An 18982-nucleotide genomic window follows, 5' to 3' on the forward strand; every position below is an offset into this window, starting at 1 on the left:
TATTCCCTTTGTCTGGAGCTCGGCAGAGTAACTCTGTAAATGTCTTTCATTTCAATAGAAGGCAGCAGGTAGTTAATTGCTTTGTAGATGTCGGGAACAACAAACATGGTTTGGCCCTTGAGGATGCACCGCTCGCCTGTGTATCGGTTGGGGACATCTCTACGCTGCTGATCCGCCTCCGCTTGAGATGGTTTCCTGTGGACGGGACTCTCGTTGCTGTCTTGGATCCGCTTGAACTGAACTCTCGCGGCTGTGTTGGAGCCACTATGGATTGAACTTTCACAGTATCATGTTAGACCCGCTCGACATCCATTGCTTTCGGTCCCCTAGAGGGGGGGTTGCCCACATCTGAGGTCCTCTCCAAGGTTTCTCATAGTCAGCATTGTCACTGGCGTCCCACTGGATGTGAATTCTCCCTGCCCACTGGGTGTGAGTTTTCCTTGCCCTTTTGTGGGTTCTTCCGAGGATGTTGTAGTCGTAATGATTTGTGCAGTCCTTTGAGACATTTGTGATTTGGGGCTATATAAATAAACATTGATTGATTGATTGATGTTTAGGGCACGTCCAACCGGTAGGAGGCCACGGGGAAGACCGAGGACACGTTGGGAAGACTATGTCTCCCGGCTGGCCTGGGAACGCCTCGGGATCCCCCGGGAAGAGCTAGACGAAGTGGCTGGGGAGAGGGAAGTCTGGGCTTCCCTGCTTAGGCTGTTGCCCCCGCGACCCGACCTCGGATAAGCGGAAGAAGATGGATGGATGGATGGGTTGTTAGTGAGACTAACTTGTTGCTTGTGTGCTGCCTGCAGGTCTCTCTCTGGTCGTCGGCCTCGTCTTGTACATCTCCAACATCAACGATGAAATGTTAAACAGGACCAAAAGCAACGAGGCCTACTTCAGCTACAAGTACGGCTGGTCCTTTGCCTTCGCTGCCATCTCCTTCCTCCTCACTGAGGTAAACGTGAGCGTAAAAATGACATCAAAACTGACAGGAATCAAAGTAGTACTTTAGACTTGGACTTCCTTTTCATTGTCATTCAAATTTGAACTTTACAGTACAGATAAGAACTCAATTTTGTTGCATTAGCTCATGGTGGTGCAGGGATAAAAAAAAAAAAGTAATAAGGTGCGGATATAAATAGATTACTGAACAGATAAATATATTGCACTTTTGCATATGCATCCAGGTTTATGGATGTATGTTATATTCTCTTTTTATTCCAGCCAGTTAATCCATTTTTGGGGGGAATTGAGTGGATTATTATGATGCGTTCAAGAGTTACGGCCTGAGGGAAGAAGCTGTTACAGAACCTGGAGGTTCTGCTACGGAACCTTTTTCTAGAGTCCAGCAGTGAAAATAGTCATTGTGGGGGTGAGAGGAGTCTCTGCAGATTTTCTGAGCCCTGGTCAGGCAGCGGCTTTTTGCGTTATCTACTTACAGGCTTTATTGGTTCTGTGATGGTGCTCTATGGAGGTTAATTTGTGTCTTTATTACGTAACTTTATTTTTTGCATTTTAATGTTAGAAACTGAATTGGCTGACAACATCTTATTGTGGCGGTCCGCTCCCTGTATGATCAGTGTCAGAACTTGGTCCACATTGCTGGCAGTAAGTCGGACACATTTCCAGTGAGGGTTGGACTCCGCCAAGGCTGCCCTTTGTTACGATTCTGTTCATAACTTTTATGGACAGAATTTCTAGGCGCAGTCAAGGCGTTGAGGGGTTCCGGTTTGGTGACCGCAGGATTAGGTCTCTGCTTTTTGCAGATGATGTGGTCCTGATGGCTTCATCTGACCGGGATCTTCAGCTCTCACTGGATCGGTTCGCAGCCGAGTGTGAAGCGACCGGAATGAGAATCAGCACCTCCAAGTCCGAGTCCATGGTTCTCGCCCGGAAAAGGGTGGAATGCCATCTCCGGGTTGGGGAGGAGACCCTGCCCCAAGTGGAGGAGTTCAAGTACCTAGGAGTCTTGTTCACGAGTGGGGGAAGAGTGGATCGTGAGATCGACAGGCGGATCGGTGCGGCGTCTTCAGTAATGCGGACGTTGTACCGATCCGTTGTGATAAAGAAGGAGCTGAGCCGGAAGGCAAAGCTCTCAATTTACCGGTCGATCTACGTTCCCATCCTCACCTATGGTCATGAGCTTTGGGTCATGACCGAAAGGATAAGATCACGGGTACAAGCGGCCCAAATGAGTTTCCTCTCCCTTAGAGATAGGGTGAGAAGCTCTGCCATCCGGGAGGAACTCAAAGTAAAGCCGCTGCTCCTTCACATCGAGAGGAGCCAGATGAGGTGGTTCGGGCATCTGGTCAGGATGCCACCTGAACGCCTCCCTAGGGAGGTGTTTAGGGCACGTCCAACCGGTAGGAGGCCACGGGGAAGACCCAGGACACGTTGGGAAGACTATGTCTCCCGGCTGGCCTGGGAACGCCTCGGGATCCCCCGGGAAGAGCTAGACAAAGTGGCTGGGGAGAGGGAAGTCTGGGTTTCCCTGCTTAGGCTGTTGCCCCCGCGACCCGACCTCGGATAAGCGGAAGATGATAGATGGATGGATGGATGGATGGATCATTGAAAGAACATTTGTAAGCAAACTATGCGTGTTTATAACTCCTTGTATAAAAAAATCAGAGTATATAAATTCATTGTAAAGAAATTCAGTGTATAAAAAATTTGCCGTTTCGAAAAGCAAGACTCACTTTCGATAAATTGAAACCGAAGCAATTGATCCTGTCTCAAAACCAGCCTTTGAGGAGTCACGTTTGAAGTCATTTAACACGGGTCTTACAAAAGAGAATAAAAAAGGCAGCGACTTTGTTTCCTGGCATAATACAACATAATTAATACTTCAATGCGGGCCGCTGGATATTTTCAAACTACAGAAATGATTCCTTTGGCTAGAATCGCCACTTTTGAGGGACATATGTGTTACTACAATAAGCTCTGCTTCATGCAGACGGGACAGAGTGGGCGGGACTTGTTTACACAGCAACAAGCCTCAGATTTCTACAACAAATTTGTGCAGAAAAGTGATATTACATCAAATATGTGGATGTTTTTTAGCCTTTGTCTTAAATGTTGCCGTGTTTGTTGCATCTTTGTTGCTCTTGCTAGATTATAAATGGTGTCAATCAAGAGTTGGTCAGCAGTAGATGAGGGAGCAACGTTCATATAGTCTCTATATTCAGTGTTTTATTGTTCATAGTTAATATTGTAAATCACACACTGTATTTTCATGTACATTCGGTCTTATTCAGTAAAAAGCTGAAAATGTCATTCCGTTTTTGAAATGGTCTGTGATAATGTTTCTCGTATCAATTATTATTGTGTGAGTGTTTGTACCGTCGTGTGATGAGCTTTAAGGGGGGTTGGGGTTGGGTATTTTATTTTTTTACATTTTTTGTCACGAAAAAGGGAGTTTTTTTGGGTTGGTGCACTAATTGTAAGTGTATCTTGTGTTTTTTTTATGTTGATTTGATAAAAAAATTAATTAATAAATAAAAAATGTATAAAAAAATATTCTGCGGACCGGTACCAATCGAGCCGCAGTCAAAATATCTCCATATTTTGACTCTTTATATCTGTGTGTGGCATTACATTAGTGTTTTACAAGCTTCTCATCTTACTCTACAGCAGGGGTCACCAACCTTTTTGAAACCAAGAGCTACTTCTTGGGTACTGATTAATGTGAAGGGCTACCAGTTTGATACACACTTAAATAAATTGCCAGAAATAGCCAACTTGCTCAATTTACCTTTGACTTTATGTTATTATTAATAATTAATGATATTTATCTTTGTGAAAACACTGATCATCTTAATGATTTCTTACAATAAATATATATTTGTGATAACATGTTTTAAATAGGTTAAAATCCAATCTGCACTTTGTTAGAACATATAACAAATTGGACCAAGCTATATTTCTAACAAAGACAAATCATTATTTCTTCTAGATTTTCCAGAGCAAAAATTTTAAAAGAAATCCAAAATACTTTGAAATAAGATTTAAATTTGACTCTACAGATTTTCTAAATTTGCCAGAATATTTTTTTTTTATTTTAATCATAAGTTTGAAGAAATATTTCACAAATATTCTTTGTCAAAAAAACAGAAGCTAAAATGAAGAATTAAATTAAAATGTATTTATTATTCTTTACAATAAAAAAAAATAATTTACTTGAACATTGATTTAAATTGTCAGGAAAGAAGAGGAAGGAATTTAAAAGGTAAAAAAGTATGTGTTTAAAAATCCTAAAATAATTTTTAAGGTTGTATTTTTGCTCTAAAATTGTCTTTCTGAAAGTTATAAGAAGCAAAGTAAAAAAATAAATGAATTTATTTAAACAAGTGAAGACCAAGTCTTTCAAATATTTTCTTGGATTTTCAAAATTCTATTTGAGTTTTGTCTCGCTTAGAATTAAAAATGTCGAGCAAAGCGAGACCAGCTTGCTAGTAAATAAATACAATTTAAAAAATAGAGGCAGCTCACTGGTAAGTGCTGTTATTTGAGCTATTTTTAGAACAGGCCAGCGGGCGACTCATCTGGTCCTTACGGGCGACCTGGTGCCCGCGGGCCCCGCCTTGGTGACCCCTGCTCTACAGAAAAAGATGGACGGTGTCCAACTTTGAATACAAAAAAAAATAAGTCAAATTATTATTATTTTTTTTTATTTAATACTTACAGTAAATCTCTTTATCAACTTGAGGTTGTTATAAAGTAAAACAAATAAGGTTGCATGCCTTTTCTGTCAAAGACAACTTTGTTTTTATAGTAAAACTGAAATATGTAGTATTTAGATAGACAGATAGATAGATAGATAGATAGATGGATGGATAGATAGATAGATAGATAGATAGATAGATAGATAGATAGATAGATAGATGGATAGAACTTTATTGATTCCTTCAGGAGAGTTCCTTTATTTAGCAATTAAAGCCCTCAAAGATCAATAATGCAGGACACCATTGATTTTAATTATTTAATATTTTTGAGTAATTACAGTATAAAGTTAAATAAAATCCTCCTAAATATATTTGAGATCCAAAAGGTTCCCCACTCATAAAGTGATGCATTTGTATTAGTTTTTTTTTTAACTTTTAACACTTAAATTTCAAGATCAAATTCCGATATATCTGTCAATTTTAAGTTTGAACTATTATTTTGTTTGTTTTATGCTCTTTTGCCAAAACTTTGATGTTTTTATATGGCAACCACACAACATATGCAATATTTTTCCCACATAAAACATTTATAGTGATAATTTTTAAGTAGTTATTCATTACAACAGATTATTTTGTTCTTTTTTTTTTTGGAACAATGGAAAAAAAAAATTATAGACAAAATGGGGGAAAAAAATGCCTGCATGGCAGCTTTGTGTCAACATTGCCACTTTTTTAAATTAGATTTCACCTTATCCCACTTTTTCTAAATGTTTTTTTTAATCTTTGCAATACTATCAATTTTGCAATTTTTGCAGAATGTGTGGCGGGCCGGTAAACGATTAGCTGCGGGCCGCAAATGGCCCCCAGGCCGCACTTTGGACACCCCTGCTTTAGATAGACAGATAGATGGATAGTACTTTATTGATTCCTTCTGGAAAGTTCCCTCAGGAAAATTATAATTATAATTATAATATACATTATAATGACCTCCTTGCCACACTTGCTGGATTAATGTTCTGTATTTCCTCACACTGGAGAAGATTAGGTGGACATGGAATGCTTGTTTCTGCAAGAACTGTGGTGTGTCTTTCCGAGATACGTAGAAAAAACATATCTCCAAATTAACCCAGATTGAATCACAATTTAAATATGGGTGGTTGATGAGCCTTTTGTGGACTTGTGGATCAGTATGTCTATCAAAGACAATTTAGGAATGCAGCTGTCTGTGGTTTCTTACTTTATTTAGTAATATTATTTTGATTTTATGTATTTTTTAAACACAGTATATGATGTTTTTGCTAGACCAGTCATGTTATTTAAATGTGTCTAAAATCGAAAAAGAACAAAGCAATAGTACTATGTATATTTATAAAAAGTAATTTAGATAATCTTTCTATTTTATTTTTGCCATCAGATTGTTGGTTATTTGTCTCCTCTAGAGAGTAATGTAATCACAGTGCACCCTAGTGGACAACCTGCTGAACAACAACCAGACTCAGAAGTACATTATTAATCCCCGAGGAGAAAATGAGATTGTCAACACAATCTATTTCATGATCAGACAAACATTACAGGGAGACAGAAAAAAGATCGCTGACGGCGCCCATTACAAAAGAAAAGGTGAGGAAAAAGGGGGTAAAAAAATATTTAGTCAAAGGCTGGACTCCAGGGAGGGGGTCCAGACTGAGGCCAAGGGAGAAAAACCTCATAGCCATAGCACGCATAAACAAGTTACATAGAATACACAAAACTTGCAACAGAGGTGAGGGGGTGGGAGCTACTGTAGTCAGCCGTCCATCACCCCTAAGGGTCCTCCACACCAGATAGCAGTGTTTGAAAAACCGTGCATCGGTAAAATTGGTTAAACTCTGTGCACGTTCTAATTGTATTAATTCTGTTATAAACACATATTGTTGTATTTCACTTTCTGCTCAGCTGCCTTTGCTAACATTCCGACTACTATTCCAGACGGCGGGCGTGATGTCGGTGTACCTGTTCATGAAGCGCTACACGGCGGAGGAAATGTATCGGCCCCACCAAGGCTTCTACCGGCCTCGACTCAGCAACTGCTCCGACTACTCGGGCCAGTTCCTCCACCCGGACGCCTGGGCCGGGCGTGGCCGCAGCCCCTCCTCCATCTCCTCCGAGGCGTCCCTCCAGATGAACTCGTCCAACTACCCCGCCCTCCTCAAGTGTCCCGAGTACGAGCAGATGTCGTCGTCGCCGTGCTGAAACACAGGATGAAAAGGTGGTTTGGATATTGACAAGTCACAATATTGGGGCACTGCCTTTGCGTGCCGGCCCATTCACATAATATCTACGGCGTGTCACACACACACACAAGTGAATGCACAGCATACTTGGTCAACAGCCATATAGGTCACACTGAGGGTGGCCGTATAAACAACTTTAAAACTTTTACAAATATGCGCCACACTGTGAGCCCACACCAAACTAGAATGGCAAACACATTTCGGGAGAACATCCACACCGTAACACAACATAAACACAACAGAACAAATACCCAGAACCCCTTGCAGCACTAACTCTTCCGGGACGCTACAATATACACCCCCTGCTACCACCCCCCCACACACACCTCAACCTCCCCCACCTCAACCTCTTCATGCTCTCTTAGGGAGAGCATGTCCAAAATCCCAAGCTGCTGTTTTGAGGCATGTTAAAAAAAAAATAATGCACTTTGTGACTTCAATAATAAATATGGCAGTGCCATGTTGGCATTTTTTTTCAATAACTTGAGTTGATTTATTTTGGAAAACCTTGTTACATTGTTTAATGCAGGGGTGCCCATTACGTCGATCGCGGGCTACCAGTCGACCGCGGGGGGTGTGTCAGTCGATCTCCAGCCAGGCTTTTAAAAAAAATAGACCTAAAAATGAGTGATCATCAATCTTCACCAAGACGTCACTTAAATGACATTCACGGTACCGGAGGGTCTTGTGAGATGACGCTGGCTGCTGCAAGATCATTATTATGAAAATATGACCGAGAGGAAGGCGAGAAACACTTTTTATTTCAACAGACTCTCGCGCCGTACCTTCCGTCAAAACTCTAAAGGCCGACTGCACATTTCCTATCTTCACAATAAAAGCCCTGCTTCATGCTGCCTGCGCTAACTAAATACAGAGTCTCGGAAAACTGGCGTGCACAAGCGATCCCTCAGAAAGCTGGCGTGCACATCACTTGTGCACGCCAGCTTTCCGAGACTCTTATTTTGTTAGCGCAGGCAGCATGAAGCAGGGCTTTTATTGTGAAGATAGGAAATGTGCAGTCGGCCTTTAGAGTTTTGACGGAAGGGACGGCGCGAAAGTCTGTTGAAATAAACAGTGTTTCTCGCCTTCCTCTCTGTCATTTTTTCATAATAATGAACTGGCAGCAGCCAGCGTCATCTCACAAGACCCTCGGGTGCCGTGAATGTCAATCAAGCAAGCTACGGAATTTGCCGCCAATGTTTTTCTTGTAAAGTGTATGGAAGCTGGATGAATTAGATGCCAAAAACCAACCACTTTCACGTGGTATTGTACAGAAAGGACAACTTTTTTTTCTCCTCCATTTGAAAATGTGGGCGTTATCATCATTACTGTCTGATTCCAATCAATGCAAGTCATCAGAATCAGGTAATACACCAACTTATATTCTTGTCTTTGTGAAAGAAAGACATCTATATGTGTTACACATGCTTGTATTATCATTAAACACATTTAACTTGTTTACAAAAATGTCTCTTTCATAAATAAATAAATATAAATGATATATATAAATGAGGTAGATCCCCTCGAGTTGGTCAATTGAAAAGTAGCTCGCCTGCAGAAAAAGTGTGGGCACCCCTGGTTTAATGCATCCAGCGGGGCATCACAACAAAATTAGGCATAATAATGTGTTAATTCCACGACTCTATATATCGGTATCAGTTGATATCAGAATCGTTAAATAAAAGTTGGACAATATCGGCAAAAAAGCCATTATCGGACATCTCAAGATAGAATGCATCAAGAAAAAAAAATCCATGTTGTAAATAAGCGTAAATAAAAGTATGCTTACAACGGGGTCAATGAGAGGTCTATTCCGCCCATAAATCCCTCTAAAAAAGTGCAAAAATACCCCGTTTACCTTTGTTTCTTGACTATTGACCAAGTATTACCAATATCGTTATTATATAATATTGTTGTTTTTATTTTGTATTTTTGCTAGGCTGTGATGAGAGGCAGCGATCAGCTTGTGATGCTATGTTGACATCATCGGCTGGTGAGCTGCTTTCTCGCCTCAGAGCTGGTGAAAGTTGATTCTACAAACCCCTAAAAAGAATACAATGATTTGCACATCCTTTTCAACCTATATTCAATTGAATAAACTGCAAAGACAAGATACTTAACGTTCGATCTGGAAAACACAGATATTTTTTGCAAATATTAGCTCATTTGGAATTTGATGCCTGCGTTACGTTTCAAAAAAGTTGGCACGAGTGGCAAAAAAGGCTGAGAATTTGAGGAATGCTCATCAAACACTTATATGGAACATCCCAAAGGTGAACAGGCTAATTAAGAAAAGGTGGGTGCCATGATTGAGCATTTCATGGAACCTGATTTTATACCCGGTCATTCACAAACAAGGACGGGGCGAGGGTCACCACTTTGTGAACAAATGCATGAGCAAATTGTCGAACAGTTTAAGAACAACATTTCTCAATGAGCTATTCCAAGGAATTTAGGGATTTCACCATCTATGGTCCATAATATCATCAAAAGGTTCAGACAATCGGGAGAAATCACTGCTTGTAACATTGAATGCCCGTGATCTTCGATCCCTGAGGCGCTACTGCATCAAAAAGCGATATCAGTGTGTAAAGGATATCACCACATGGGCTCAGGAACACTTCAGAAAACTACTGCTAGTAACTACAGTTCGCCATTATATCTGTAAGTGCAATTTAAAACTCTATTATGCAAAGCGAAAGCCATTTATCAACAACACCCAGCGATTTCGCTGGGCCCGAGCTCATCTAAGATGGACTGATGCAAAGTGGAAAACTGTTCTGTGGTCTGTTTTTATTTACGTGCCAACTTCACTGGTTTTGGGTTTTGTAGATCATAAATAATGCCTCTCACCTGGACAGTAGAAGGATGAGGACATAATCTGACGAGTTGGTCAACTTTGACAGTCATTTAAGACCCAGAAATGTCGAGAAAGACACAAAAAGACGTTAGGGACCACCGGTATTGTTACTTAAATATTCTGAAGTATTCTCCATACTTTTGACAGCAGACACTTTACAATAAGTCATGTTTTATTATGTTTCTTGACTTTAAATGCCCCGTATAGCACGTGCAAAATCCTTATCTAAATAATGCGATCTGCACCACTTTTGGCACTTGCAGTCTTAGGAGATCACACCCACTAATAGTACACGCAATTTTATAAATTACCCACCTGGTACTTGGATCTAAGTAAATAACACTCTTTGTATGTTTACATGCACTAACCAACATATTACTGAATGGATTTTGTTTAAAACAGTTTGGTTTAAACACGTGTTTTTGACTTTTTAAAGATAGGATTAACATATCTATAACATAAATAGATAAACCCCCTAAATCATTTGGGGGTTTTTTTTGGAAGAAAAAACTAAAGTATATATACACACATCTATCTCTCTCTCTCTCTCTCTCTCTCTCTATATATATACATATATATACACACACATATATATTTATACATATATATATTGTATATATACATACATATATATACACACACATATACACATATTTATATATACATATACACATTTATACATATATACACACACACACATATATATATACACCCACATATATATTTATACATATATATATTGTATATATACATACATATATATACACACACATATACACATATTTATATATACATATACACATTTATACATACATATATACACACACACACATATATATATACACCCACATATATATTTATACATATATATATTGTATATATACACACATATATATATATACACACACACACACATATACACATATTTATATATACATGTACACATTTATACATACATATACATATATACATACATATATACACACACATACACATACATATATATATATATATATATATATATATATATATATATCCTTGAAGGTAGAAAAGCGCTATACAAGTACTACCCCAAAAAAAAAAAAAAAATATATATATATATATATATATATATATATATATATATATATATATATATATATATATATATGTCTTGGTTGGATTATCCAGAGAATAGTGCTCGATACCGTGGTAGAGCGCAATATGTAGGTGTGGGAAAAATCACAAGACTACTTTGTCTCTACAGAACTGTTTCATGAGGGGTTCCCTCAATCATCAGATTTTTTTTTAATATATATATATATATATATATATATACACACACACATATATATTTATACATATATATATTGTATATATACACACATATATATACACACACACATATTTATATATACATATACACATTTATACATACATACACACACACACATACATATATATATACACCCACATATATATTTATACATATATATATTGTATATATACTCACATATAAATATATACACACATATTTATATATACATATACACATTTATACATACATATATACACACACATACACATATACATATATATATATATATATATATATATCCTTGAAGTTAGAAAAGCGCTATACAAGTACTACCCCAAAAAAAATAATTTTATATATATATATATATATATATATATATATGTCTTGATTGGATTATCCAGAGAATAGTGCTCGATACTGTGGTAGAGCGCAATATGTAGGTGTGGGAAAAATCACAAGACTACTTCATCTCTACAGAACTGTTTCATGAGGGGTTCCCTCAATCATCAGATTTTTTATATATATATATATATATATATGTATATATATATATATATACATAGCCAACAAATTCAATATAAAGAGGTGAATATAGGGTGAATCATTATTCACCTAATATGATGTAGAGATCAGTGAATATTAATAAGATTATCATCAGTGAGTAATAGGAATCATACAAATATTCATATGTTCAACATGTCGTGGGGGTAAAGTCTCCCCTCGTCTTTAAAACTTTCTGACACTGTTTCTAACTTTAATCGAGGGTCTTTGAACGCATCAGAGTGATGTGAAAAGATGCAAAAGTGAAACTTGTACATAACTTTCTGCTATGCTGCCACACATACATGTATTATATTTCTTAACCTTCTGTCACCTTTCCTTGTTGTTGCTTGTGTGAATGCATAAGGACGGTGACTTCATATTTAGAAGTGAGAACGTTTTACTTCGTATGTTCTATATTGCTGACGGCTGGTTTTCTCTTCCAGAAACTTCCGCTGATGCCAAAGGAAGACGTGGCGAAGGGGCCACCTTTATTCACGACCACCTCCCACTGCAACTTTAGGTGGGGAGTGTATTACTCGCGCAGACAAAGTGTGGAGAAAATTAATATAAGTGAGTCAAAAATACAATTATTGGCTTCTAATGGAAAGTACGTGTGATTGTATTGTATAGAAGGAAATACTGCTATTTATGGATAGATATTTTTGTAATTGATGCCCTTATTATTGTTGGCCATGTGCCAAGAAAGCTACAATATTGAATATCATCATTTCACGCAGCATTAATAAGTAAACATATCACACAATCATGTTATCTTAGTTCACTTTAATAATAAATAGTGTTGATATTTCATTGTAATTTAGTGGCATGATGTGGATCTATACGCTATGAAACATGTCTTTACTTTGTATTTAGTTCTGTAAGCCGGTTTATTCAGCATTTGTCTAAAAATATTCAATATTAATATACCATACTTGCATTACTGTCAACCATTGATGAATCATGTTGACAGCATGTTACTAGAAGGTCATGGTGTGTACTGTATATACTTGTACTTTGACCTATGTTTTGTTGTTGAGTAGAATAATATGTTCATGTTAGCTCGGCGTCTCACGGACAATGTGAGCTTTTGCAATATATGGACGTGTAAAGTACTCAGAAGGTCGTCACAGTCCAAATGTACAGTAGAAATATTAACCGTGTATTTTTACAATGCAGTTTCCTGATGTTCAATGTAAACGTACTCGGTAAAATAAAGTCCAATTGGGGTTGCTAAAAGATTTGTATTTTGATTTTGTTTTTAAAGGCCTACAGTACTGAAAGCCACTACTACCCACCACGCAGTCTGATAGTTTATATATCAATGACAAAATATTAACATTGCAACACATGCCAATACAGCCTTTTTAGTTGACTAAATTGCAATTTTAAATTTCCCGCGAAGTATCCTGTTGAAAACGTCGGTATGGTGACGCGTGAGCATGACGTCTCGGATTGTAGCGGACATTTTTTTCCAGCCCGATCCAAGCTATATGTAGTCTGCTTTAATTGCATAATTACACAGTATTCTGGACATCTGTGTGGCTGAATCTTTTGCAATTTGTTCAATTAATAATGGAGACGTCAAAGAAGAAAGGTGTAGGTGGGAAGCGGTGTACTGCAGCCGCCTTTAGCAACACAAACACAGCCGGTGTTTCCTTGTTTACATTCCCAAAGATGAAGCTTTACTACGGAACAGAGCGGTCAAGCAAACATGGTTCCCGACCACGTGTCAACCGTCAGATTTCGGTGAGAAAATTGTGGTAATAAGTCGTCTCTTACCGTAGACATGATCGGAGCTTGCGTCGTTCCTCGTGCACCTGTCAAAGAGGCAGCTGCGTGGCTTCCCTCAGAGACACTGGCGGTCACCACACCCGTGGCCACACCCTTCCGACCCGTGGTCCGTTAAGATGAGTTTGTTAAAGGCCTACTGAAAGCCACTACTAGCGACCACGCAGTCTGATAGTTTATATATCAATGATGAAATATCAACATTGCAACACATGCCAATACGGCCTTTTTAGTTTACTAAATTGCAATTTTAAATTTCCCGCGAAGTGTCGTGTTGAAAGCATCAGTATGATGACGCGTGGGCGTGACGTCTCGGATTGTAGCGGATATTTTTTTCCAGCCCGATCCAAGCTATAAGTAGTCTGCTTTAATCGCATAATTACACAGTATTCTGGACATCTGTGTTGCTGAATCTTTTGCAATTTGTTCAATTGATAATGGAGACGTCAAAGAAGAAAGATGTAGGTGGGAAGCGGTGTATTGCAGCCAGATGTAGCAACACAAACACAGCCGGTGTTTCCTTGTTTACATTCCCAAAGATGAAGCTTTACTATGGAACAGAGCGGTCAAGCAAACATGGTTCCCGACCACGTGTCAACCGGCAGATTTCGGTGAGAAAATTGTGGTAATAAGTCGTCTCTTACCGTAGACACGATCGGAGCTTGCGTCGTTCCTCGTGCACCTGTCAAGGAGGCAGCTGTGTGGCTTCCCTCAGAGACACTGGCGGTCACCACACCCGTGGCCACACCCTTCCGACCCGTGGTCCGTTAAGATGAGTTTGTTAAAGGCCTACTGAAAGCCACTACTAGCGACCACGCAGTCTGATAGTTTATATATCAATGATGAAATATTAACATTGCAACACATGCCAATACGGCCTTTTTACTTTAATAAAATTGCAATTTTAAATTTCCCGCAAAGTATCCTGTTTAAAACGTCGGTATGATGACGCGTGCGCGTGACATCTCGGATTGTAGCGGACATTTTTTTCCAGCCCGATCCAAGCTATAAGTAGTCTACTTTAATTGCATAATTACACAGTATTCTGGACACCTGTGTTGCTGAATCTTTTGCAATTTGTTCAATTAATAATGGAGACGTCAAAGAAGAAAGATGTAGGTGGGAAGCGGTGTATTGCAGCTGCCTTTAGCAACACAAACACAGCCGGTGTTTCCTTGTTTACATTCCCAAAGATGAAGCTTTACTATGGAACTCAGCGATCAAGCGAACATGGTTCCCGACCACATGTCAACCGTCAGATTTCGGTGAGAAAATTGTGGTAATAAGTCGTCTCTTACCGTAGACATGATCGGAGCTTGCGTCGTTCCTCGTGCACCTGTCAAAGAGGCAGCTGCGTGGCTTCCCTCAGAGACACTGGCGGTCACCACACCAGTGGCCACACCCTTCCGACCCGTGGTCCGTTAAGATGAGTTTGTTAAAGGCCTACTGAAAGCCACTACTACCGACCACGCAGTCTGATAGTTTATATATCAATGATGAAATATCAACATTGCAACACATGCCAATACTGCCTTTTTAGTTTACTAAATTGCGATTTTAAATTTCCCGCAAGGTATCCTGTTTAAAACGTCGGTATGATGACGCGTGCGCGTGAAGTCTCGGATTGTAGCGGACATTTTTTTCCAGCCCGATCCAAGCTATAAGTAGTCTGCTTTAATCGCATAATTACACAGTATTCTGGACATCTGTGTTGCTGAATCTTTTGCAATTTGTTCAATTAATACTGGAGACGTCAAAGAAGAAAGATGTAGGTGGGAAGCGGTGTATTGCGGCTGCCTTTAGCAACACAAACACAGCCGGTGTTTCCTTGTTTACATTCCCGAAGGTGACGCTTTACTATGGAACAGAGCGGTCAAGCGAACATGGTTCCCGACCACGTGTCAACCGGCAGGTTTCGGTGAGAAAATTGTGGTAATATGTCGGCTCTTGCCGTACACATGAGCGGAGCTTGCGTCGTTTCTCGTGCACCTGTCAAAGAGGCAGCTGTGTGGCTTCCCTCAGAGACACTGGCGGTCACCACACCAGTGGCCACACCCTTCCGACCCGTGGTCCGTTAAGATGAGTTTGTTAAAGGCCTACTGAAAGCCACTACTAGCGACCACGCAGTCTGATAGTTTATATATCAATGATGAAATATCAACATTGCAACACATGCCAATACGGCCTTTTTAGTTTACTAAATTGCGATTTTAAATTTCCCGCAAAGTATCCTGTTGAAAGCATCAGTATGATGACGCGTGGGCGTGACGTCTCGGATTGTAGCGGATATTTTTTTCCAGCCCGATCCAAGCTATAAGTAGTCTACTTTAATTGCATAATTACACAGTATTCTGGACACCTGTGTTGCTGAATCTTTTGCAATTTGTTCAATTAATAATGGAGACGTCAAAGAAGAAAGATGTAGGTGGGAAGCGGTGTATTGCGGCCGCCTTTAGCAACACAAACACAGCCGGTGTTTCCTTGTTTGCATTCCCGAAGGTGACGCTTTACTATGGAACAGAGCGGTCAAGCAAACATGGTTCCCGACCACATGTCAACCGTCAGATTTCGGTGAGAAAATTGTGGTAATAAGTCGTCTCTTACCGTAGACATGATCGGAGCTTGCGTCGTTCCTCGTGCACCTGTCAAAGAGGCAGCTGCGTGGCTTCCCTCAGAGACACTGGCGGTCACCACACCAGTGGCCACACCCTTCCGACCCGTGGTCCGTTAAGATGAGTTTGTTAAAGGCCTACTGAAAGCCACTACTACCGACCACGCAGTCTGATAGTTTATATATCAATGATGAAATATCAACATTGCAACACATGCCAATACTGCCTTTTTAGTTTACTAAATTGCGATTTTAAATTTCCCGCAAGGTATCCTGTTTAAAACGTCGGTATGATGACGCGTGCGCGTGAAGTCTCGGATTGTAGCGGACATTTTTTTCCAGCCCGATCCAAGCTATAAGTAGTCTGCTTTAATCGCATAATTACACAGTATTCTGGACATCTGTGTTGCTGAATCTTTTGCAATTTGTTCAATTAATACTGGAGACGTCAAAGAAGAAAGATGTAGGTGGGAAGCGGTGTATTGCGGCTGCCTTTAGCAACACAAACACAGCCGGTGTTTCCTTGTTTACATTCCCGAAGGTGACGCTTTACTATGGAACAGAGCGGTCAAGCGAACATGGTTCCCGACCACGTGTCAACCGGCAGGTTTCGGTGAGAAAATTGTGGTAATATGTCGGCTCTTGCCGTACACATGAGCGGAGCTTGCGTCGTTTCTCGTGCACCTGTCAAAGAGGCAGCTGTGTGGCTTCCCTCAGAGACACTGGCGGTCACCACACCAGTGGCCACACCCTTCCGACCCGTGGTCCGTTAAGATGAGTTTGTTAAAGGCCTACTGAAAGCCACTACTAGCGACCACGCAGTCTGATAGTTTATATATCAATGATGAAATATCAACATTGCAACACATGCCAATACGGCCTTTTTAGTTTACTAAATTGCGATTTTAAATTTCCCGCAAAGTATCCTGTTGAAAGCATCAGTATGATGACGCGTGGGCGTGACGTCTCGGATTGTAGCGGATATTTTTTTCCAGCCCGATCCAAGCTATAAGTAGTCTACTTTAATTGCATAATTACACAGTATTCTGGACACCTGTGTTGCTGAATCTTTTGCAATTTGTTCAATTAATAATGGAGACGTCAAAGAAGAAAGATGTAGGTGGGAAGCGGTGTATTGCGGCCGCCTTTAGCAACACAAACACAGCCGGTGTTTCCTTGTTTGCATTCCCGAAGGTGACGCTTTACTATGGAACAGAGCGGTCAAGCAAACATGGTTCCCGACCACATGTCAACCGGTAGGTTTCGGTGAGAAAATTGTGGTAATATGTCGGCTCTTGCCGTACACATGAGCGGAGCTTGCGTCGTTTCTCGTGCACCTGTCAAAGAGGCAGCTGTGTGGCTTCCCTCAGAGACACTGGCGGTCACCACACCAGTGGCCACACCCTTCCGACCCGTGGTCCGTTAAGATGAGTTTGTTAAAGGCCTACTGAAAGCCACTACTACCCACCACGCAGTCTGATAGTTTATATATCAATGATGAAATATTAACATTGCAACACATGCCAATACGGCCTTTTTACTTTAATAAAATTGCAATTTTAAATTTCCCGCAAAGTATCCTGTTTAAAACGTCGGTATGATGACGCGTGCGCGTGACATCTCGGATTGTAGCGGACATTTTTTTCCAGCCCGATCCAAGCTATAAGTAGTCTACTTTAATTGCATAATTACACAGTATTCTGGACACCTGTGTTGCTGAATCTTTTGCAATTTGTTCAATTAATAATGGAGACGTCAAAGAAGAAAGATGTAGGTGGGAAGCGGTGTATTGCGGCCGCCTTTAGCAACACAAACACAGCCGGTGTTTCCTTGTTTGCATTCCCGAAGGTGACGCTTTACTATGGAACAGAGCGGTCAAGCGAATATGGTTCCCGACCACGTGTCAACCGTCAGATTTCGGTGAGAAAATTGTGGTAATAAGTCGTCTCTTACCGTAGACATGATCGGAGCTTGCGTCGTTCCTCGTGCACCTGTCAAAGAGGCAGCTGTGTGGCTTCCCTCAGAGACACTGGCGGTCACCACACCAGTGGCCACACCCTTCCGACCCGTGGTCCGTTAAGATGAGTTTGTTAAAGACCTACTGAAAGCCACTACTAGCGACCACGCAGTCTGATAGTTTATATATCAATGATGAAATATTAACATTGCAACACATGCCAATACGGCCTTTTTACTTTAATAAATTGCGATTTTAAATTTCCCGCAAAGTATCCTGTTTAAAACGTCGGTATGATGACGCGTGAGCATGACGTCTCGGATTGTAGCGGACATTTTTTTCCAGCCCGATCCAAGCTATAAGTCGTCTGCTTTAATCGCATAATTACACAGTATTCTGGACATCTGTGTTGCTGAAAGCAGATGACTTTTAGCTGTGTGTGTGTGTGTGCAGCGCTCATACTTCCTAAAAACCCGTGACGTCTTGCGTACACGTCATCATTACACGACGTTTCGAAGACGAAACTCCCGGGAAATTTAAAATTGCAATTTAGTAAACTAAAGCGGCCGTATTGGCATGTGTTGCAATGTTAATATTTCATCATTGATATATAAACTATCAGACTGCGTGGTCGCTAGTAGTGGCTTTCAGTAGGCCTTTAATAATTCATTTTAAAATATCAATACCATTTTTTTATGCACTGCCGCCCTCTGCTGGCCAAACAACGCATAGAAAAACCCCCTGAGAATTGTATTTTGTACTCTGTGCACTTTTTCTCGGGACAAACTCAGTGGTCGGCAACCCAAAATGTTGAAGGAACCATTTTAGACCAAAAATACAAAAAAATAATTTGTCCGGAGCCTCAAAAAAAAAAAAAAATCTTATATTAGTGTTTCAATGAAGACAATACATGATGTGTCTGTATTAGTCATATTAGCCTACTATCAAAATGACTTTATAAGTGTTTGGATAAAGGCAACACATGATGTAAGTGT

General features: G+C 40.1%; 1 protein-coding gene and 1 long non-coding RNA gene across 3 annotated transcripts in view; one reads left to right on the forward strand and one right to left on the reverse strand.

Moving 5' to 3' along the window:
* Nucleotides 1–216: 216 nt before the first annotated feature.
* Nucleotides 217–12834, forward strand: LOC133538663 (voltage-dependent calcium channel gamma-5 subunit-like). Its single transcript, XM_061880348.1, has 3 exons — nt 217–952; nt 6627–6906; nt 12075–12834. The coding sequence occupies exons 1-2, from the start codon at nt 860–862 to the stop codon at nt 6888–6890; spliced, it is 357 nt and encodes a 118-aa protein (XP_061736332.1). The 5' UTR covers nt 217–859; the 3' UTR covers nt 6891–6906; nt 12075–12834.
* Nucleotides 5051–18982, reverse strand: part of LOC133538664 (uncharacterized) — a 265569-nt gene continuing 251637 nt past the window's right edge. For both annotated transcript variants that reach the window (XR_009803075.1, XR_009803076.1), the window contains one exon: nt 5051–6886. This is a non-coding gene — a long non-coding RNA (uncharacterized LOC133538664). The remainder of the gene's footprint in view (nt 6887–18982) is intronic.

This window comes from Nerophis ophidion, linkage group LG20 (assembly GCF_033978795.1).
Source record: "Nerophis ophidion isolate RoL-2023_Sa linkage group LG20, RoL_Noph_v1.0, whole genome shotgun sequence".
NCBI classification, from domain to species: Eukaryota; Metazoa; Chordata; class Actinopteri; order Syngnathiformes; family Syngnathidae; genus Nerophis; species Nerophis ophidion.